Raw genomic sequence first — 24,106 nt, forward strand, 5'->3', positions numbered from 1 at the left:
CTTCTACTCCCACAAGCAGGAAACACACTTTAAGTGGAGTTGTCATGATACTTGCTGAATAAAATCCATCAGTTTTTCCTTTGGCCAAACTTCCCCTGGTGCCAGAAAGGATTTAGCCTGAATTACCAACTGCAAGAAGCCTGGTCTCATGAAAACACCGAAGAAACCCAGGATCTCAAACACACTCCTAGACTCAGCTTGTCTCAAAACAGGGAAGCTCTGCTTAGTGCCATCTCCGGACAAGAGCTTGCAAATCCCCAAAAGAACAGCTATATTGGATCAACTCAAAGGTCTACCCAGCCTAGCATCTCTGCTCTGGTGACCAGTAAATGGAGAAAGACTGGTCCTACTCGTTCCCTGAAAGCCAGTGGGCAGAGCACAATGAACACAGAGCAGAGCGGGAGCTCTTTTCCTAGCCTATCCCGAAGACCAGGAGAAGCAGACGCCATCCAGCACCGACACCTGCACCAACACCATCACCTTAGGGCTGGATCACACCACCACTGCCCAACGCRGGAACCAGGGACTCTGGGGCATCACAGATGCACCCAATGCCAACTCCTGCCACCCCAGGACATCGCCTCCACAAGGAAGGACTTTGGGGACAAGGAGTAAATGGAGGCCTCTCCTTCTACTCCTTACTGCAATCCTGTTTCCCCACTCTCTTACACTACTACTTCCTCTCTCTGCTTGTTTTTTTTTTTTTTTTAATGTAGCTTTAAAAAAAAAAAAAAAAGTAGTAGTGTTGGTGGGGGTCAAAACACTCCACCACAGTGGTCAGTGTGAATGGCCAGAAAAAAGCAGAGGAACAGGGAAAGCACATAGCAATACTTTCCTGATGTATTCTTGCAGCTTCCAAAAGATCCCGACCCAGAGTCTTCCTGAACAGCAGCTTGTATCTTCAAGCTCAACAACCCTCAGTGGACCTATTTTTAAATTGAAAAAAATAAAAAAGAGAAAGGGCTTTCTTTCATGAATTTGTGCAATTGCTTTTTGAACGGATCTGAACTTCCGACACCCACAACATCCTTTAGCAATAAGTTCCACAACAGTTTAATTTACACCATGTGTTGAAGTAACACTTTCCGCTTCTGAGATGGCACCAGATATCTTCCTTTGACCCTTTAGAAATGAGTAGGACATCAAAGACCCAACTTGAGAACTATAAACCTTATTAAACCACAACCAGAATAAAACAGCAGCCCTTCGTTTTTAGGAGACAGACAAACGAAACCTTTGGACAAAGCCTCCGTCTCTCACTTAGGACGCTGCCAAGTGCAACATGGCTACAACCGACCCCTGGGTTTCTAAGCTGGAAAACCAAAAATATTACTAATGGGCTCAAACTCCATCCATTCTCAAAGGATATAAGTGCCTTTCTTGTGAATACCACAGTCAGGACCTCAAATTTAAGAGCAAGACATAGGATTGCTGTTCCCAACTGATCTTAGAGCAAACTGATGCTTTTTCCATAGGAAACAGGTTTTCTTTATTTATAAGACAAAGGACAAAACAGGGATAATGAAAAATAAATGCACCCCCCTAAAACTTGAACTGTAAGTCTGGAAGAAAGAAATTCAACAAAGCAGTGGCTGAAAGAAAACTTGCACTTCCATAAAAATAGAGCTCACGTGTACCGAGAAGGCTGGTAGCAGATCACAATACAGCCTCTTTAAAGCCTACAGCCTCATGCCTGTCTGGAATATGACATCGGCACAACAATTAGCAGCTTGCTTAGGTCCCAGGTAGGAAGGAAGAGCTGCCATGAAAAAGAGGGGTTTGAAGCTCCTGGAGAGAAGCCTGCGCACGCTGACATCTTGTAACAAGACAGACAAACGCAGAGGGCGGAGAAGATTTTCAGACCAAATGTTATACGCATACTAAGCATTTCTGGAAATGACCCTCCAGCTTGCAAAGCAAAAGGCACAGTAACTGTGCCCCCCGCCTGCACGGGGAGCATTTGCACTCATCTAAGGACATCCGTTCGGGAGGCAGCAGCACCCGCGCACAGCCGCAGCCTGTCAGCTCCGGAGCCCCAACGGGACGACTGCCAATGCAAATTCCCCTTGTGCCGAGAGGGGCATCGTTTTCAACAATCCTCTTTTGTTAAAGAAAATCAGGTACTAGAAAAAGTGCAAAGGGTCAAATTCAAAGAAGCTTCTGTTCCCGGCAGCAACCCTCCCGTGAGGGCAAGCTATGCTCCCGTGGCATGGCTCATTATCAGCATCTCCATACAGGAAAGTTCTGCTCCACAACTCCAGAAACCCCCCTCCGTACCAGGGGCTATGGAAACGGTAGCATTTGCCATTACGTTCTCTATTAGCAGAGACGTTTTACTGATTTTACTAGCTGCGCATCAGTTAAGTGCTGCACAGCTCAGTGACTGCAGCTGCTGTAGTCCTGGGTGGCAGTTCAAAGGAATTCAGTAACAGGAGCATATTTCATTAATGCCTTCTGCTGCTGGGAACACACCATTCTTTCATGTCCTAGCTCAAAGCATGCGCTGAGTATACTATGTCACTCCAATAAATCTATCCGCAACCTCATCTGAATTCTGATCAGCTATTCCGCAAGAACGCGCAAACATCCCAGTGAATTCTCCAGCCCCCGTCATGCGCTTTTTTCTTTTTTTTTTTTTTTTTTATATATAGCCAACAGGAAGTAATAACAATAAGCTAATCCCTGTTCTCAGCTACGGATCAAGGGAGCAGTACCGGAATTAGAGCAGTCTTGCAAAATCATCTGAAAATTTACTAGTTCAGACGTGGTAGCTGTTCAGCCACCCGTCATCGAGATGGCCGATGATAACAAAAGCACCAGCAGCGCTGTGCTTGTCTACAGGCGCAAATTATTCACAAAGTTCCCCTCGCTGATCATCAGGCAGCACTAGAGAACAATCAAATGATGAAAGAAGTCAAGGAATGCATCCCCAAACACCCTTCAGCTGAGCTGGTGACAAGACCTCCAAGTACTCACAGTCTCTTTGGTTCAGGCCAGAATTTGATAATATTACTTTAGAAAACTGTTTTAAAGATACATGGGTAAACCTGGATGTCATACTGAAGAGATGCAGGCAGGACGTGACCTTTAAAGCACATATTGCAATCAGTGTTAAGTCAAGATCCCATGTCCGGCACCCCCTCCACCTCTGATGGATTCTACTGTCAGCACAGCAGCACAAAGAGGAAGGTTTTGTCTGAAATTCAGTCCGTGTACAAGAGAAGAGACAACTGGAGGACAAACAGACAAAGGACTACTAGGAGACCACAGGAGATGATTTGCCAGCACTGTCCTGTTCCCCAGTGCATTACAATTGGGTTTTCAGAGCCCCGTGCTTCCAAAAGCAGGACCATTCTGCAAATACGATCATCCTCTCATCTTCCTGGAGGCACAGAGACAGAGGCTCCCATAAAGTACGAACCAAGATAAAAAAAGCCAGCCTGGAAATACTGATGTTTTGGTGGACACAGGCATAGGTGACCATGTATCTGCTCAGCAGATCTCAGTCCTGAAGATCTGCCTCAAGCCTTCCCTGCCCTGAGACCAGATGGAGATTATACCCTGGTTTCTGGCATGAAGCACAGGATTTCTTGAATTTCCATTAGAAATGGGAGCCACGAGAATGCAACTTGCCCATACTAAAAGCCCAGTAATGGCTCTCATATGAGAGAGCATAGATCCTGTCTTTCCAAATGTGACTAGCTGGAGATGGTTACCTGTAGCACATTTTAATGCAGAGGATTCAATATGAAGACACCAGCTGAAGGGCAAGATGCTGCAAGAACCGCAATGAGTTACTGAAGCTTGCTCACTACCTTTGCGAGACTGCTGTCAGGATTCGTAGAAAACCTCCCTTTCTTGTGCATGCTGAGAACATTACAGAACAGCGACTTGAACTTCTCTTCCACTCCTGACACATCCCCACGAAAACCTTCCTGAAGGAATCTGAAGCTGTGCTTCACATGTTTAATGAGGCCGTTAAAGCAGGGTCCGAGTTTCAGGTGGTCAGATAGAGTCTATTTGTTGACTTCCTTCAGGAGGTCAGAGAGCGATAACCAGTGTCCATGCTGAACCCACCCGGGGCTGGACAGGGGACAGCCTGTGCAACAACAGGCTTCACCTGTACAGCGGAGGTACTAGAAGAGCCTTAATAAGGTCTGAAAATCTGCCCCTCTTTTAGCTGGTAAAAACAAACATACACACAAGAGCATTCCCCACTGGCTTCACTAAGAACAGGATTTGAGAGTCTCTGATACCTCTTTTTCCCCCTTTACAGCCATCTTCATCTTCTGTTAATGCTTCTTCCTTCCGGAGATGAGGCCTAACAATTAATTGCCTTCGTCCTCGGTGCAGGCCCACAATTAGCTCCTGCAGCTCTGCACGACTCTCACATCTGAGAAGCACCAGGGACCCCATCGCGTACATGCCCCTAGCCCGTGCATTTGTCTGAGCTCCCTCCCTCTGCAGACAGGGTTCTGATCAGCAACGCTTCCAAAAGGAGGTAGCAGTGAATTCTCCTCTTAATTAAAGCCAATATTAAAACTACAAAGATGCTGGAAGATACCTGAATGCACTTGACAGATCAAATAACCGGATCTGAATAAAAATTAATAATAAAAGCAGAATAATAAATAATAAAGAACCTATCACTTTATGCAAAGCAGAAGAGCCTTGAATGGCAAAACAAAACATAAAGAGGAGCTTCCTTCAGGGACTTGTGCAGATGTTCCAGATGGAGCCCCGACACATTCGTCCCTGGTTCCCCCAGGACAGAAACAGGGCAGGGAACAGACCTCGCTGGGGAACGGACACGCTGCGCTGAGCTGACGCAGGCTGCGCCCGGTTTAACTCAAGCGCTGATGTTTCAGCGTGCCGCTCGGGGCGAGAACGGCGCAAAGGCTGACCAGTACCTGCGGGTCGGCCTCCAAGCAGGGAGCCGTAAAACCTGCCGGGGGCACAACGAGGGCAGGGACTGGACTAAGCAACCTGACACCGTTACCCAGCGTACGGCACCCACTTTTGTTGCATTCGGGGTGCTTTCGCCTGGTCTGCTCCTCTTTCTGTCCTGCCTGGCAGGAAAGCATGTTCCTATCTCCAGCAAAAACTGCAATTAACCCCAGCTCTCCATGAAGCACGGCACCTCACTAAGGGCCAGCACAGCGCTAAGAGCCAGGAACCGATCTGCTGGAGGGGCTGACCTCAGCAAGAGGCCTCACGTACACATATGAAAGAGAAGATGATAGCAAACACGGTCTCACCATATGCAAGATTTCAGCGGAAAGGGTGCATAACTGCAACACGGACCATGCTGCTCACACTGCTTATCAAAGCATCTGTAAAATGTTTATTCTTTCTACTTGCTCGTCTTCATTTGTTCTTACCAGGACTGGGCTGCGGCATGTTAAAAGCACCCCTACACAGGGAAAAAGTTGTGGGAATGTCTTCCCATATTTGGCTGCCTACAAAAAACCCACAGAGCAAGGAGGCCATGCTTTTAGGTTTACATGAATAAATAATTGCTAGAGCTCTGCTGGTTAGGAACGCCATGTCCCCAGCCAGCAGGTCTTGCTCTGACCTTCAGCAGAAGCACCACTTGGAATTTGGACCAGTGCACAGAGAGAAATTTCTAGCCCAAGAGGCTAAAAAGTAGCCAACAAATCAGCCATAAGGTCATTTGGATAAACACCTTTCTCTCGCTCTCCTTATTCCACAGCCAACCACTCCTGGAAGACAACAGAGAAACAGTGAGGCCCAGCAAAGCACAGCAATAACTATGAGCAATATCCCGGACGTTACAGACTCGTGTCCCTTTAGGGACTGGGGAGGAAACTCACGTCCCAAATACTTGGCTGCTCCAGGTTCTCCCTTCTCCAAGCTACCTGGGAAGGACTAAACAGCTCTGGCAAAACAGTGATCCCTGCACACAGGTTTACAGAGCCCACGGCTTGACGGAGAGTCAACTCTCTGGTTTTACAGCGTTCTCACGAGCCCAATGTACGTGCCAAGAGGAGGAAGGCGAGGGTGCACACACAGACCCTTTTGAGGGACGGGGCAGCCTACAAGGGCGACGGGTGCTCTGCAGAGGAGGCAAGGCAGGCAGGCTTGTGACTCCTGGCACAGGGAAACGGTGGCTCTGCCAGTTCGTCCCCCTTCGTCACATGGGCTAGGCAGCGCACACGCTTCGGCTCGTAAAGCACCAGGGCTGAAACGCGAGGCAGCGATAACCAAACAGGAGGCAAGGGGGAGGGAGGACCAGGATAACTGCGGGAGAAATGTGCTCACGGAGCTGGGTTAGAGCTCAGCAGCTCGTGTTGCATCATGCAACTTTTATAATTGCCAATAACAAATAATAACAATAAATATTAATAACCCCCACAGGCTACCTGCTTAGCTTTCAGCTAACATCAGCGTTCAGCCCATCTGACAGCAGCTCAGCTAAGATACCGCGTGGCGTCTTTCTTCCATGCAAGCGCTGCCGGGTGCTGAGGACACACAGCGAACCCACCTGCGTCTCCGGTGACAGGAGGTGCCATAACCACCATGCCGGCAAGGCGAGGGGGGTGTCAGCAGCTCAGGCCTCCTCGCCACCATCATCTTGCTCTGCTCCAGCGTGCCTGACCCACGTGGGCCAGCAGCGTCCGAGGAGCATGGCGAAGCTGCTTGACTGCACCGAAAGCCTCCTCGCTAGTTCATTTTTCCTCCGAGACATCAGATTGGTATCACTGCTCCTACTTCTGCTGCTTTACTCCTGTCGAACAGGATTTATGGATAACGGCTGCAGTGCCCTGGTCTAACTGCCCACGGCGTTTTGACCCAGTGCAATTGCCAGGTGAACAAGCTCGCTGCCACTCAGCGACACAGCTCCTCCGACTCACGCACGCTCTGCCCGAGCTGCGAACGGCAGAGTACAGCGGATGCAGTGCATTTCCTCGGCTATTCAGCACGATCCATTTTTTGCATTACCATGCCACCTCTGCCTATATCCCCCATGCATCTGCAACAGAGGCCACTGGACTGATGAGTTGACTATATATGGCATATCACAGATTAAAAAAATGACACCTGGTAGCTAATGTTTGCAACAGTGTCAGTTAGTCTGGAGCCAAGTTGCTTGAAGGCTGCTGTAGTCCACAGCAGAGCAGACATGAGCACTCCCAAAACTCCACTGGCAGCCCCACGCTTCCCTCGCATCACCAGTACCTGCTCGTGTTGCAGGCCCGAGGCACGCGTGAGCCCTAAGCACGGGCCGGAGCCCCTTCCCATGTGAGATCCTGCCCAAACAGAGCCTCTTTGAAGAGCTCACATCCAAGGAAGAGGAGGAATTGCAATCTGCCATTGACCACAGCGAGAAGCAGAGCCCGAGGCGCACCAGCTGGGCTCAGCTGCCATCCAGGGAGGCACAAATGTCATGAAAAGGTTTCCAGGAGGAACACGGAGAGCAGAAGAAGCACAAGACCTCACATCGCTGCTCTCTCTCTCTCCCCCCATTAAGCGAACCCAAGAAGCATCAGAAGGGTTGTTCCTTGCAATGCTGAAGAAACACCTTGGCCAGAGGCAACCTGTGTCCAGGTAGGGCCCCTGGCAGCTACTGCAAGGTCGCCCTTGGCACACATCCATGTCGATCTGGAGAGACGCTCAGGTGGCTGTGACATCAGACCCAACTACTGCATCAGCGGTCACAGCAGGATGCAACGACCATTTCTGATCTCATCTTGCAACCCTCACTCTGGTGAAGCAGCCCTAACTAAACGCAAGAGCCCACTTGCCCGCAGGACTGCTTACACAAACAAGGTTCTGCTATCCCAGGTCATAAAGAACATTTTCACGTCAGGCTTTTACGGCAAACGTTGATGCCAGACCGTATTTGGTTCTGTTCCCTTACAGACTCCAAACAGCATGCCGAGGCACCCGCGAGGAACCGGGGCGACCAGGGCACAGCAAACGCACAGGGTTGCTCCCACCGCCTGTCAGCAGCCCCTTGTCGAGAGCAAGAAACCGCACGAAGAAAGCGGCTGCCTTGTTTCAGCAGCCGTTAAATGCTTCGTCTTTTTGATATTCCTGGCAGACGTGTCGGCGGCACTGACAGTCACGACCAGGCCTTTGGAGCATTATTCCAAACCTAATTAGTTATTTAAATAACACTGTGTATACAAACAACCTCACAGTTCAACATTAAACATCATTTAGCCTATTAATTAAATGTACTTAATAAATTCCTTCAGAAACTTTGGCATTCACAGAAAATGCTGTTCTCCAGAGGGCAAGAGCATCGCTTTATTCTTCAGCGGTATGAAGTCTGAATGAGACAGCGCTGGCTGCAGAACAGTGAGAGCGCTCTGCCGTCTCCATCCTCTGATCCGCTGTCTCGGCCCTGCCCAGCAGCTCATTAGGAAGGACCTCCGAGGTGCCCATTTTCTGCCGCTCTTAAGCCTGCTTTTGCCAGCGTCCAGCTGCCCGAGGGCTGCAGCCAACTTATTTAAAGTGGTCCACGTATCTGTAGCACAGGAAAGCTTCAGATCCAGGAAAGGGAGATTTTCTGCTCTGCTCAAGATGGAAGCATAGAAAAATCAGGCCATGCCTCAGAGATCAGAAGAATGAATTTATTAGTTATAAATAATTTATTCATCCGAATTTATGACAGCTTCTCCCGCAGGCCTCTGCGCCTGCCTTCAACACGCGACATCCTCACTCTGCAGATGGCCCCAGCTTTGGGGCAAACAAGTACACTCAGGTTTGTATCATGGCACGGCAGCTCAGATTTGTAGCAGTTTAGGACTTGCCTGTAGAGAGGGGACGCACAGAGATCTGCGGGACAAACACCTTCGAAAACGAACACCAGAGAAGCTGCGTCTGGCACTGCACAGCCCTTCCTGAGGCCTGTTCCCGAGCGGCCGTACTGCCCGACCACTGCTCGGGTGGAAAGCCGCTCCACAACCTCAGCCGCATGCCACAGCTTTCCTTCTCTCATCAGCTCTCCATCGCTGCAAACCTCAGCTGGAAACACCTCTCCTCCTGCCTGTACCTATTACCTTCTGCTCCTTGCTGCAATTCACCACATACAGTACATAAAACCGAGTGGGTTTTTTCCCCTCTCTCACACGTATCTACCATTTCTATCAGCCTCTATTTTCTAGGTGATACTTTGGCCCTGACTAGCCTGGGAGTCTGCCAGGGTTCAGAGTATTTTTAGTTTCCGCGCCCCACGAAGGGATATTTCTCCAAGCGTGAAGAGGTGCCAACAGGCTGCAGGCACTTTCTGGAGAATTTGGGCTCCAATATGAAAGAAAACGCACACCACACTACTCAGGGCCTTAGGAACCCCAATGTCCCGATATATTTGGGCCTACCAACAGGCAAAGGTTTAATTGGCATAATGCAGCATCTATGGAAACAGAGCCTTTGGTACTTTCCAAGTTGCCACTGTGCACTCGTGGCTCTCATATCAAATAATCACCTCCTTCCCCCCCTTCGGGTACTTACTTCCCTGCTTCCAGGCTTATAGAGTTAATTGAGAGGGGAAAAAAGAAAAAAAAAAAGCACATGCAAAATTCAGGCTCAGTATTCTAAAAATACATACCGCCCTGCATGCTGATGTATCATGTACACAACTCCCCCACCGGCGCACACACGCTTCCTCCGCACACATCCGCGCTCGCCGCACCACCTGCCCGGCACCTGCAGCCTCACGCCAGCTCTACCGCACGCACACACGCAGATGCACTCGCGCACAGCCCCACCGCCTCCGGGGGCACGGCGCTGAGGATGGCACGGCTGCCGTCGGAGCCTCTCCCCTGCAAGACCTTGAACTCTCCTCGAGCTGCTGCTCTGGAGAAAATCGCCTGTTTTAGCATCCCCGGCTTCCCTTCTCCTCCCTGCTGCCTCTCTCCAGACCTCTCTATTGCAGCATGGACTCAGCAAGGGCCAAGCGCTACCACGAAACATTTATATGCCAACTGTATTTACACGGCAGCTACTTGGTGCTGTTCCTGTCCCCCCCAAAGAGTTTATGGTCTCAAAGCGTTCATTTCAGGCCACTGGCCTTCTGCCATGCCCTTTCTCTGCTTGCCCCCATGAGCGTTTTTCCTCAAGGCTGGTCCAGCTTTGGTACAACATTTTATACTACTAAATCTAACGCCCTTCGAAAGGGCTAGACAGCACGACAAGGAGAAAAATACAGAATCCATCCACCCACACGGGTGTCAGGCCCCATTTCTAAAAGCAGGCACACTCCCAGCCAAGTCGGCTAGAGCACATCAGTAGAGCATTCGGCTTAAAAAAAGCACTATTTAACATTTATATCTCACCGTGCTGCCCCAGTGCCACCAGGAGGGGTACGCGGATTAAATGCAAAAGCCCCAACACTGACCTATGTCTCAGCACCAGCAAGAGAGAGGAATCTAATACCCCAGCACAGCCCGCTGAGCCAGCGCAGCCTGCTGAGCCCCCAGGCCCAAACACTTGCATTTCAGCCCATCCCTGCTAACACCCTTGCTGCTGGGTCCATCCCAGTGCAGAGGTTTCCTTTCCGAACTGTTACCTCTCCTGAGCCAAGGAAACCTACTGGTTCGGCAGCGCTGCATGAGTCACCCTGCAACGAGCTCAAAAACCGCCTGTGAAAGTGGGCAAGCAAGGACCTCTCCAAATAGCTCTATCGATCCGTGAGAAACAGTGAGCTGCGAAGTTTATGAAAAATGCATTTCCTCTCTCTTCTATAGTACGTGCAGCTGAGGTGACAGCTCTTATTCAAAGGCAACCCATGGGCATCAGTCACAGCAGGCGCCCCAACGCAACAAAGGCAGCAAACACGGCTAACCACGTTCTGGCTACTCAGCGCTGCAAGAAAGGCGGCCGTCGTTCATGATGATTAACGCGGAATTGCAGGGTACAGGATTAATTGTACAGGGCAGCTGGCTGGATGCCCAGTTCAGGACCTCCCTTTCAAGCGAGTTGTGCTCCCTCACGCTTCCAGTTTTGTGGCAAGATCCCAGTTAAAAAGCTGGAGGGCTACAGGGATCTGCCTCACAAGCCAAACCCATCCAGAAGCTGCTCGATCAGCCACTTGCAGCAAAACGCGCATGAAGCCATAGCAAGAAGATCTCAAACTCTCGTTTGAAGTGGTTCAACAAGCTGTCTAGGAATTAGAGTCAGTTACTCCAAAGCAGGTTTGCTCAGGACTGTTGCTGGCTTTGCACCCTGTGAGAGCCTGGGCAAGTCATTCACCACTCTAGGGCTCAGTTTCCCTGGTTGTAACACAGGCACCACATTTATCAACAAGGTTATCATGGGGCTTCTTCCACTAAGGTCTGCTGCAATACTATCATGCTTAGACAAAAGGCATTATCAAATTTAACTTACGTTTTTCCCAGTACTAGTAAGTTTTAATGTGATACCAGAGGATGCTTTTCATAACCTACTGAAAAAAAACACCTCGGGCAGCTATGAGCACAAAGAGAAAACGGAGAGGCCATCAGTACGACCAAGATAGAACTGACTCTCACGATGATTTCCATTCTTTTACCTAGGCATTTCACTCCAAGATTAAAGATTGAGACGTGCTGCTCAAGCACAAGGGCCTCCACAACCTGAAACAAAAGTAGGAGAACAGCTAGCCAGCAGCAGACAGCATTCATTTGGCTTTTTTTTTTTTTCTTAAGGAAATTTAAAATAGCTAAGGGCTCCAAAGACTGCAAATGCAGAACTTAAACACGCAGGCACAGGAAGCTAAAAGAGAACATGATTTTCCCCTCTCCTGTATTCTGTCATCTGCCATCTCTACATTACAGAAATGATTTTTTGCCATTCTGCTTGTGACATGCTTACAGACAGACTGGCAGAAGTCTCTCCTTATGTGTTCTTCTCTGCCTAGCATCTTGATCTTAGTTGCATCTAGCAGTCTAGCATCCATTCTTAGTTGGTCTTTGGGCACTATTTTAAGCTTAATATCAGGGAAGAAGACAGGAAATTGCCTGTATACAAAGCACCATCAATTGCAGAGAGTCCACAATTTAAAAGTGTATTTCTCCTCTACTCTCTTCTCAGATGGAGCTATTTTAGGTGGTACTTGTAGCAATGTATGGAAAAAACAATTTGAAAAGTGGCAGTGCAGTGTCCCTTTAATTACAGCGATCACTGCATCACAGCTATAACACAGCCTATTAAGTTGCTCTTGGAAAGTGTTTGAAAATCACTCAGCCACTATTAACTACAAAATTGCTCTGGCCAAGCACACTCACTGGACACTGCACGTCCGCTTGGTCAGGGGTAGGTGCAGGCCAAAGTCCTCAAGCAGATGAGACGGTTTTACAGATCCCTCTGAAGGCATGACTCTTGCATTATTAGATGGCCCTGATCATCTGCACAGGCTGTGACCTTCCTGGTGTAATCCCGCCTTTTGCCTTTTCAGCCTCCACGAAGCAGAGCTTTGATCCACCAAGTTACTCCAGGTTCAGAGGCCTTCTTTCCTTTTACCGCCTAGACATGAAGGACGAGCTTGAGTTCCTGAGCATCTCTGCTTCAGACAGGCACACTTTGATGTTCCGCAGAGAGCCAGTCCCTGTGACTCTTCTGGTCTCTTCAAACAAAGGTGGAACCATGGCTTGTGATCTGTGAAAAAGAGCATTTTCCTTGGGGAAGAAAAGTCACACTAGCGCTCATCTCCACCTTGTCATCGCAGAACAGACGGTACTGATGCTTCAAAGAGCTTCTCAATCTTAAATCCTTATGACACGGTGACAAATTAGGGAACGTGTCTCACGAATTCCAGCAGAGGTTATGAAACAACATTTCAGTGAATGCCTTACCGGCCATGAGATCCTCTGTGTGTTGTCAGAGCTGCATCAACCCCCTCACCTGCACTCGAGAGCAGCTAACCCTGGATGGCTCCACTCAAAAGGGAAGACTGAGCTGACCACATTGTTACAGCCAGTTTAACTGCAAATTCAGGACACAACCAGGTGTGCAGCATGAAGGGTCCACAGAAAGAAATCCTGTGTAGAAAAAGCCACCCTAGGGTACTCCAGTCAAAGCCCAAAGGATGCTTACAAGTGAAAACTGAGGCAAGAAATTGCTTTAATGGAGCCACAAGATCCAAGCTTATGCTCCTGGTGGTTCTGCTTCTGACTACTTCTAGCTCCCTGAAGCACAGGGACTGCACCCATCAGAAGGTGCTGCCTGAGAAGGGCAAGCCAGATGGCCTGTACCTAACAACGTCCTGTAATAACGAACAAGAGACACCATGCAGTGGCTTGCTCCAAAAAGAAGGGTGGTGCATATGCAGCCAGAGGGGGCTGGACTGGAGCTGCATCAGGCAGATACGATCTTTGGAAAAACATCCACACTGGTGAGGAAGCAACCTAGAGTTTCAGGCCAGGAGCTGGTGGAAACACCACCACAGAGTCCATGAAAATGGTCAGCGATCCACCAATCCTGTGCCTGTGCAAACCCTTTAGGTAGTGAGTCTAGAGAGGATAACATTTGCCCCTAAAGGAACTGATAAGGTTACGAGCTAGACCTGGACTAAGGGCTTCAGATTCCCAGCAATTCCATTTTTAAGAAGCAGTAGTATCTTGCAGAGAGCTTGGAAAGCCAGCTCTCCATTGGCCAAGGACTGAGAAGCTCCCCAAGAGGAACAAGGAGGCAGCCACTTCTCCAAACCCTTTAACTGTTATTAAAAAAAAGGGGGGGGGGACAGGAAAGAGGCAGGAAGGAAGGAATGGGAAAGAAAAATAAGTTTCTACCTCAAAAGAGAAGTAAACCTTCCAAGCAGTAGGAACGCTCCAAGACCACAGCTCTCACCTGAGCCTATGACTGTGCTCACAGCACTTCAAAGTACTGTCCATGGGATTCAATGAGGTGAAGTCAACTTAGCTTCATCAGGTTAGCAAAGGCAGGAACCCAAAAACTAGACTGACTGAGGGAGGAGGAAAGCAGAGGGCAATCAGCAGCAACTGTTTTTCCTCTGTGATTTTCTCTTCCTAATGACAACAGCTGTGTTTCTATCCTCAGTATCCTTTGATCCAGAAAGAAAAGACCCACTGTTTCACCTCTTGAGCTTCTATCAACAGTAGGAGATCCAGTCACTTAAAAGAAGTGATGCATGCTAGGCACTGGGAAGCAGCAGCCAAAGGATACAGTGAATTTTTCTCTCTGTTTCTTGGCCTTTGCTCTATGGCTACTTGCTTGTATGACTACGCTGAACTCTCCTTGCCTGCTGTAAGGGCTAACAGCCGATTTTTAAGCACTTATTCCCTTTAAGCTCTAATGAAAGAGGCATCCGCAGCACCTTCAACTCTACTCTGAAACATGAGAACATCCTTGAAGAACTTTCTCTGCACCCTGGTGGTGCCACAGAATCCTCCCACCATATCAGATGGGGAGATGGGAAGTCCATCACAAGACTGCTAGAAGGACACATTTATGCTAAGGGGGCTTCTCCCACAAAGACTACAGATTTCAACTGTCCTTTCCTGCAAGCAGATTTTATCACATGAAGGACAAAACATTCTGCAGAGCTTTTAGAACAGCTGAATTGCCAAATACAACTGCTACATGAATCAAGGTTGTTTCAGTGACAGTCTCCATGCTGACTTTCAGTGGCTACAGCTGTCACATGTCAAGAAAAGTTTTGGTGAGGCCCTAATCCAGGGAACAATTAGGGGAGTGAGATATCTCAGTGCATCCGCAAGAACTGCACAGGGATACAGTTACTCATTTATTAAGAGTTTGCAACATCAGGGTCAGACAGTACATTTTTTCAAGGGCAAAGACTCCATCATTTATGCATTAAATGTTACATTAATGCCACTGTACAATAAAAATAATAATTGTAGTGGCCTCCAGTCTCCAAATCTGTCAGTCTATATCAAGTTAATAAAAAAAAATTAAAAGAGGACCAAAGCAAACAGCACTTCCACAAGAAGTCCTGAATTAGCTTTTAGTTCCCATAGAAGACAGAGCCATATGATGATCTACTTCCCTTGTTGTCACGTCTAGCTTCTGTTTCATAACAGCAGCGAGGCATTGCAGGCAAAGCACTTCAGGAGGATTGCTGCACTGCTCAGGTGGTTAAGCAGACCCGACCTTCAGCCTCCTGCCTCATCACAGTGCCTGAGGTGCACCATAACCGCCCAGAAATGGGCTGCCTGCTGGTGCCTTAGTCTTTAATTGCAGGGTTAGGAAAGGAAGTTCAGCCAGCCTCAGCATATGGTCGGCTCCACGCAGCTAAACGCTTTCGAACGGCTCTGAAGGAGCCGGCACACTCGGGTGCATCAGTCCACGTGCGTGGCTAGGAGATGCTCGCTCACAAACACATTTCCAGAACACAAACTCTCCTTTTAATCAAGCAGTCAGTTCTGTTTTAGTGGAGATTTACTGAGAGGTTTTTTTTTTTTTCTTTCCTCTTGGAAGCAACAATAGATGGACAGAAAGAAAGAAAAGAAATTAATGAACGTAGTAATTATTCCCAAAGTTGCAAATAGGAGTGATTCTTCACCCTGAGACAAGTCTGGAAAACAAGATTAAAATGCTTAGGGGACATATTCTTGAAACTGCAGGTAATAGAACAGATAAAACATATTTACAGTATCTCACAGGGGACACGTACTTTTTAGGTAACAGCTATAATTCTGCTGTGAAAAATAATATTCTTCCATTCTTCACTGCAGAGTTAAAAGGATGCCCTAAAAAAACCAACAGAACAAAGTGTCTTTAATGGCAATTGGGTCCGGTTCCAGAAACGCAGGCTCTCCTCTCCTGCCCTGCACACCCAAGTGCAACAAGGAACAGAGGCAGCATCTGCAGGAACACCCAGCACACAAGCAACATTAATAATCTATGCAAATAGTACGATTTAACAAACAGCAAACGGAGGGCTGGAACGGGAGGTGGGCTGAAACAACGCTCCTTCTGCTGCTCCTTCTCCTTTCTAAGAGGAGGGCAGCAGCCTTGCCTTCCCCAACTTCCCTGGCGCCCGCAAAGCCAAGGCTGCCAGCTAACAGACTGCGCCTGAAGTACCCACCAGCAGAAACAATTTGTCAAATGTCAGATCGAATAAACTCTTATGAGACCACTGTACTCCCTTAAGCAGACGGCTGCCAAACTCCAAGAAAAAAATCCAAGAAACCTAGCTGGCCGGTGTTAAACCCAAGTGCTTACAAAGACCAGAACACTTCTCATTTTTAAAACACATCAGTACGACACAATCTGTTCCCATGCAGCACCTTCCAAGCAGGGCAGCCATCAACAATATCAATTATTGGGAAGAACATGGGGTTTAAATTACCACTCTGGGCTGAAACTCCACACAGCCCAGAAACTTCACATTCTTTATCTAGCAACGTAGCATCTCACTCATCCAGGGAGGCATTAAGAAAGCTAACGTTTGCAAAAGAGCTTTGAAGATGTAAAGTGGTGCCTAGCTGCCATGGATTGTTATCCCTTCACTGTATCTTTTCTTCAGCTTGGCTCCTTTTAACTAAAGGAGCAAAATCCGATAACGGAAGAATTGTAGACCCTGTCTCCTGAGTACTGCTAGAGCAGAACTACCTTATGGGATATTTGGATAAGCTCTTTGCAGGAGGGCCATCTTTGTGTTGTATGTTTGTACACAGGTTATCACCACAGGGGCTCAATCCTTCACCAGGGTCTTGGAGCACTGGCACCACGCAGCTCCTGGCAAACACAAGCAACACCACTCCATCTGAGCAAGCGCTCCTCCTGTCCCAGGCGGCCTTGCATTCTCCCTCACTTCATCATACCTCCTCCACCCTCCTCACTCATCCTGATTTTCTTCCCAGTCAGGATCTGTTTTCCTTCCCCCTGTCTTTACATGTTCTCTCTACGCCCATGGCACAGGGTCTAGCAAGCTACACCAACTCCCTGATGAGGTGGTGGCGGCACGTTCCCTGCTGAGATGCTGAACACAAACTCCAGCATGGCATTTGAGACAGGTTTCTGCCAGAAGTGCTGAACAGCACAGCAATTACAAAGCCAAAATCTGGACCTGAAACCTTTTCTGGGGCTTTGTATCAAAACAGGGATTTCAGCTCCACTTTACTGGCCAAAAGCTAACTTGGAAAGTGCAATCCTGCCTACTTGACCACTCAGGGAGGATCAACATCATCTTTGTTCTTGCCTTATATGATGGCATGATAGTGTGAGCTGCTAAACAAATGCTGTGTCCCATACAAGGCAGCACGTGTTTGATTTAAGGAGGCATTGCCCACCAAGGCAACGTGAGTGCAACTCTACCAGCGCTGCCTGGGCAGCGACCCCCCAGGCAGACAGCTTAGAAAAGCCCAGGGTTCCTTCATCAGTATTGCATATACCAACTTCTTGAGCAAAATAAACCAGGGAATAAATAGACTGCTTTACTAGTATAAACACAACCAAGAGGGAAATAATAACAAGCAGAGTAAATAAGAATAAACTATAGTTGAAAGTGTTAAACTAAAAATGAATTCACTAAAAATGAATTACAGATAAAAAATAAATAGAAGAAGAAACACTGTACTAGAACCCTGTTTTGGTTCATCCCTGAGCATTATGAGAGCTTCCCATGCCCAGTTCTCCTGTGATTTCAGTACTTGTGTTGAAGCCCCTTGCAAGTCCCCTGCTTGCTGCATGGTCCCACAAGATTCCCACAGCTCTCCCAGCTGCCCCTTTCAGCTTTTTTAAACAAGGTTCATCACTGTTGCTTCATTCCCCTTTTTGATTGAATACAGCCATCATGGGTATTTTAATCTTCCTAACTTCTGCGGGAAGCCCCTACTCTCCATTGATACCATGCTGGCAGAAGTTTATTGCTACCTAGGAGTGCGCAGAGCTGAAAATTCTTTCAAAACTTCAGCCAAGCTTCTCAGGACTTCAGGAAGAACCTGCGCTTCCAGACCTTGGCTACTGCAGCCATATTGGAAGCCAGCAGAGACCAAGCACTCACCTGCTCAGGCAAAGATCAGACTTCAGCACTTATTGGCCATCGCAGAAGACAAATCCCTCAGCCAAGGACTCATCCATCAGCTCCAGATGTTCCAGTAGCCAGAGTCCTTCAACTGATATTAGCCATCTGAGACCAGTGGTAGCCCCAAAACCCTCTCCTTCCGTAGAAGATGAACAATGGCCTCAGAAAAGTTTGTCTACAAAAGACCTGAGGTTCTTGGATGCTTGGAGGCTTTATAAACCTACAAAGGGTTAGATTATTTCAATGTGACCATGAACCACAGAAAGATAAGAGATCTAAAGGAAGGATGAGAGAAGTAGGAAACACTGCCTCAAGTCACCAAAAAGCAACTGCCTGCCCCAAAACCTGGCACAGCCTTGAATGACACTACATAAAAACAAGAAGTGAGAAAAGGAAAGAAACCCTTCAGCAAAGAACAAGGAAAGAACAAGAGGGAAGGCACAGCGCATTCCCCTTGGTATTGGTAGCACCTGCACAAACCTCAGCAGCATTTTTTTTTTCCAGATTTTATTTAAAGAGCAAGTGATGCCTCATGACAAGTTATATTTAGACACAGTTCTGTTTGTACCAGGATTTCTCTCCAGCCACAGGGACTGGCATCAAGCACAGGATGCCATCTCACCATCCTTACTTGAACAGGATTACTGTTTCCTATCTTGGCCAGTGCACAAAACACGGTCAGCAGGTCACGTACCAGGAGAATTGTGAAGTACTCATGGTAAAACACATAGTGTTACCATAACACAGAAAGCGTTAGACTGAGTCCTCATGGAGGAGGAGGTAACAGACGCAAGTCTCTACCATTTACAGTGATGCCTTACAAGCACTTACAGCCACAAAAACAGTCAAAAGCCAAGTTCTCATAGGTTTCTCTCAGACCTTACACAATCTGATTTCCACCAAAACTGCGACCCACTCTAGGTCAGCCAGCCGATATAAGAGGATATGGTATGGCTATCACTCACATCCAGCCAGTGCACTTTCCCAGCCCGGATGGCCAGGTATCCATTTGCAGCCAGCTTAAGTAGGCAAAGCTTTGGGCATAAATCCAGAACGAGACTCAAACTCGCATCTCTGAACGGAGGCCAGAAGGCTCTACCCACTGTTTACCACTCCCTTGCGAGGCTTCAGAAGCCTTTTAAAGCTGCTAATGAATTTACTACCCAATTTATTTTATTTTTTTTTCAGATCTCTGACTTATATGTATTTCAAAGAGAAGTCAGTCACAGAACTGAAGAACTCCAAGGCATCCACACTGATTTCCTCAACAAATTCTGATTGTTTTTGAACAATGGAGAATTTTCCAAACAGTGAGAGAACAAAAATGACACTAGCTACCAGAAAATGAACTTCTACTCAAAGATAGCTCCAGACAACAACCTCGTTCTGCATCTAAAGTGATGCTCTGCGAACACCCAAACAAAGGAACTCATTTACAACATTCAGCAAAGAACTCCTTTAGCCCCATAAAAATCCCACCTTTGGGAGTACCATTATGATTTCCAGCGACCTCCCACTGATGTACAACAAACTTTTCAAGCATCTCTGTATGCGCTTTGTACTTGTCTACCCCAAGCTTGCTGGAAGAAAAGGAAAGTTAATGGCCACTAGTTTATTCCTAATTTGGGTGCAACAACACTGGATACAACAACATTACTTTTACTTCCCTGTGCTCTACCTACATGAGGAATGGCATACACCAGATCAAGCCACCAGAGACAGGTATTTCCAACCACGCAGCCTTCCTACGGAAGAAGTGGGCAGGGCACCTCATAACCAGTTCTTCAGTTTTGTAACCTGGGCAGGAACCCATCTCCATGAGCTGCAACACATTAAGCAACAAGACAGCATTCAAAACCTTGGACCTTTGAAGCCCAGAGTTTCAAGTAGAATCTAATTCGTACAAAGCTTCCCCTGGAAATTTTGCATAGTATAACAGTCTATTTTGTAGGCAGGGAGAGATCAAGAAAATTAATTAAGTTAGAGTGAGAAATAACCTCCCCAAAAGTGAGTAACAGTACTAAAGCAGCTATCATGAACTGGCCAAACACATTTTAAGGGCTATCCATTTTCACTTTTACATTGTCTTGGAAAAGAAAATGGAGTGAATTTGTTCTGTATGCATATTGTCTACTATTTGTTATTGTCTATCTATTGAAGCTTACTTGAAAAACAAAATTTAATTAAAACCCACAGTACTGCATAGCCTGCCTTTGAAATATGCCCGCATTAGCAGATCATTACAGTAAATGAAATACAGCTTCATATCATATTTTTCAAACAACCTAAAACATTTACAAATTAAATAATACTCTCGCAGAGAGAAATTAAGAGACATGGTGTTTAGCAAGGGCAAAGAGATGTTTACAGATGCGGAGCCAGTGAGGCAGAGAGTTACGGGAAGGCTATTCCAGACAAAGTTGTTGTCAAGAGGGTTCTCCTAATCAGGAACTATGGGAAGAAACGGAGTACGCCAGTGCCAGACAAGCAGAAAGAGAAGCAGCCCCAAACCCCAAAGGAGGTCAGCATGAGTCCATACAGGGTTTGGCGTGCATTGGCACAGGCTGTTGAGGCCTGGGAGGTGCCCGTGCTTCTCTGCACGCATGGAAATCCAACACTAGAGTCGCAAGGAGCAGGAAGTCAGAGAGGTAAGAGAACGATGACAACGTAAGCAGCGGAAAGGGGAGGATTTGTTCCTCCAGCACTATTTACACGCTTCCTGTGTAGTGAAGTTAAAATGGCAAATACACATGCGAACAGCAGAAGACCAACACAAGACCAACTGGAGAACATGTGTAATTCAAGACAGTGAAGATGCAGTGCAAACTAGCTTAACAAATGGACCCGTACACAAAAACGCTCTTCCATCCACCAAATTTGTAGAAACCCAGCATCTCCGAGAACTCGGAGAGTTCAAACTGGTCAGCATACAAAAATCACTGGGAAAGAGTGGGGATAGAGACAGAGGAAGTCAATGCAACGATGCAACTTTAGTGTCCTCTGGAAACCAGGCCTAAGCTGCATCAGGCATAGGCGAGGGAATGCTTGCAGCTGATTTGGACAGGTGAAAAATACAGTGCTCTCAGACTGAGAAAAAGGATGCCGAAAGGTGCTCTTGTGGCAGCATGAGAAATACACTATCAATATTTACACAGAGTAGAAAAGCAAAGGGAGCTTTGGTTTCTCAGGGTAAGTAAAAGCACAAACAGGTTAACAATGAGTCAGCCTGGGTCACAGCAGTAACATCTAACACTGAGCCGAGCAAAGGAGCATGTTCAAAAGCAAGCGAATATCACATGAGCCTTATAGCTCAGGCTTGAAGGGATCCAAGATCTGTCTTCTCCTTAATAGCACCTGGGGTGACGCCAAGCATTCTTCGACAAATTATTTACTCACTCACAGAAATCATTCTCCCTAAACCAGGGTAGCCCGTTACAGTGTCCTTCTTCGCACACGTCTGGAAAAAGCTGTGCCCTGCTGTTCCTAAGGCCCTATCTCCATGGTGATAAACTGGCTCGCAGTCAGAAGGAGCCTACGGAGATCTCAACTTGAACAAGGAGGCAAATCTTCCCACATAAAAGCCTGAAGACGACAGCAGAGCTCTCACCAGCATTAACCCAGGATAAAGGCAGGCTGCATGTGCTGAGGAAGTACATGGTAATGGCAGACGGGGCTTTCACAAGAAAAAAGAGCATGCCAGCCAGAAGCGTGGGCCTGAAATGAAGACGACTACTTTGTGAGGGCACCTCCAGATCCATCTGACAGGCAGAGGGTAGAAGATTCACAGCTGCTGCCCATGCCAGGGATCAGCAACCAACACCTGAATTCCCCAGCTCCTGCTGAGTTCCTACCAGCAAGCTAAATCTCTTATTTAGAGGAAAAAAGTCCAGTCTGGTACATAATCATGGAGAGCTGTCAACTTCTAGCTTATCCTGCACTCCCTCTGCGAGAAGAATCCTTCTCTGTGAACCACAGACTTCTCAAAAACTTTACAGTCGCAAAATTAAAACGAACAGCTGTGGCAAGCGGTGATCTATTATGCATCGCCTCATCAGCCTTGCAACAATAATGAGCCCGGAGGCCCCAAGACACTACCCAGCACAAAGCAAGGCTGGGCGAAAACCACCAGGATACATAAAATGCAGCCCAATGATCCTTCCTAAAGGAAAAACATGGTGGTAGAGATGTATGGGGAGCTGCATAAAGAGAGCTGATGCACAAAGTGTCCTTCCCACACTGGGGAAGAGACCCCACCAGAGATGATGAAGGTTCCTGCTGCTGAAGGCAAAGCAAGCGCAGAAATCTCGCGCCCAAGAACACGTGCAGCGGCACCCTGCGACACGGCRCTCTCCTATCTGCTAAGAGCCCCTGCTCGCTTCCCGCTCCGCAGGCTCACTCCTGAGCAACAATCAACATCCGCTTGCCTGCACCCACGCACGTGCGCTTCTCCGTCAGCAGCAGCGCGGGACCTGCACGGCAGCACTACCGCAGAGCTGCCCAGCTTTGTGCTTTTCAGGCTTTGTCTGAGGCTCCCTGACACTTAAAAGCAGCACAACTGACGTGCGTAAAAGATAAAGATTGCTGAGCCTCCTGCAGCCTTCCCAAGGTGAAAGCAATCTCTGTGCACTGCAATCATCAGGCAGCAAAAGCACCTGCAAACCAAAGTGGTTATACCACAGTGTGAGTTTAAAAGAACTGGGCTTTGCATTTACAGGTATTTCAAGAAATCTGCTCGTCTCCAGTTTGCCAGTGTTGTTCTGCATCTCTGAACATATTGAGAATGAGTTTTTAACATTTAAAACGGACCATATTGTTTCCTCAAACAAACCAGGAGTAACAAAGAGAATGGGATGTCTAATATGGAGGAGGGGATGCAGCCAAAACATCTACAGAAGTGTCCATTTTAGACTTCCGTAGTTCAAGGTTAAACATTTCATTTGCACAGATTTCTGAGTCTGCCTTTCTCAAAAGCTGTGCCAGGTAATTAGAATCATTATAACTATTATTAGACCATAATATTATTATAGCATTTTTGCTACACTTGACATCTGTTGGCTGATAGATTTAACTGGTACATAAGAAATAATTATGCATAGATTTCTTGCAAATGAGCACCAACACAGAAGACATTAAAGTGTTCTATGTTGAAAAAGTTAATTTTATGGAGGCATGCTTGAAATAAAAATTCTAAAATTAACAGTTAAACCTTTAAAAACTCCTGTTAAAGAAACCATTGGGTTTTTAATAGGCAGCTGTTAAAAATCACGACTTTTCTTTAGAGGCTTAATGACAGATAGCTGGCTTAGTATCGCCTTCAGATCAACACATGCATCTTCTTCCCACCTATCCCAGCGATACAAAGGTTTCTGAAATACTTTCATGTTTCCTTTCCTCTCTATGCAGCAGATTTTTGAATTGGCAAAGAATCTGACTGTGCAGAGAACTAATATAATCAGGGCTCTTCTAACCTGCTCACTGAAAATCCCACAGAATCATCAACACGCACACATCTAGAATAAAATACAGCTTCTTTCATCCCACAAAGCCCAAAGAGCTTTACAAACTGAACTCGGGAAGTAATTTATCCATCACCAAGATTCAACCATACCCAGAGTGGAACACAACCTTTCTACCAACATTTAATTACAGCACGTAGCCCGCAGAGAGGAGAAGAATCCAATAAAAACCACAGAAATGGTTCAGGGAAGCAGAATTTTCTCCCTTCAAACTGAATTTTGGTCAGGGCATGCCACATCTGTATAAAAGTACTATTGGACTTTCCAAGAAAAATAAACCAGACCACAGAATCACCTCTCCCCACAAACGCTGCACCACAGCACACTCTGCACCCGCCACGAGCCACGGAGCAATAGAAGGAGAACAAATAGGACACGGTTTCTCCAGCGCACTGACAATGTCCTTGAAGCGCAGCCTCAGCTGGGCCAGGTACCTCGAGTTATCAGTCTTGACAGATGGGAGAGATGAAAAGCACAGGGATCCTGTCATCCTTGAATTCAGTAGGGCCCAAATTCCACCCCACAGTTACACAGGCTTGACATGACGGACGCGCAAAGAAAGAAGACACAGTGGATGGAACTGCATTTCAGAAAAGGACTCGCCTCTTAAAATTCAAGGAGCTGAATGCAGCAG

At 47.2% G+C, this 24,106-nt stretch overlaps 1 protein-coding gene across 4 annotated transcripts in view; it reads right to left on the reverse strand.

The window, feature by feature from the left end:
* SIL1 (SIL1 nucleotide exchange factor) overlaps window positions 1-24,106 on the reverse strand; it is a 113,244-nt gene that overhangs the window by 83,629 nt on the left and 5,509 nt on the right. The window contains exons 1-2 of one of the 4 annotated variants that reach the window (XM_026070649.1): window positions 4,257-4,445; window positions 836-926 (exon numbers count right to left, since the gene is read on the reverse strand). The exons of 1 other annotated variant lie outside the window; for it this stretch is intronic. In XM_026070649.1, the coding sequence (XP_025926434.1) occupies window positions 836-926; window positions 4,257-4,425 (260 nt within the window). In that variant the 5' untranslated portion in view covers window positions 4,426-4,445. Of the gene's footprint in view, window positions 1-835; window positions 927-4,256; window positions 4,446-19,638; window positions 19,779-24,106 lie in introns of those variants that run through there. 2 more of the 4 variants (XM_026070653.1, XM_026070651.1) reach the window with 2 other exon arrangements.

This window comes from Apteryx rowi, unplaced genomic scaffold (genome assembly GCF_003343035.1).
Source record: "Apteryx rowi isolate R43461 unplaced genomic scaffold, aptRow1 scaffold_316, whole genome shotgun sequence".
Lineage (NCBI taxonomy): Eukaryota > Metazoa > Chordata > Aves > Apterygiformes > Apterygidae > Apteryx > Apteryx rowi.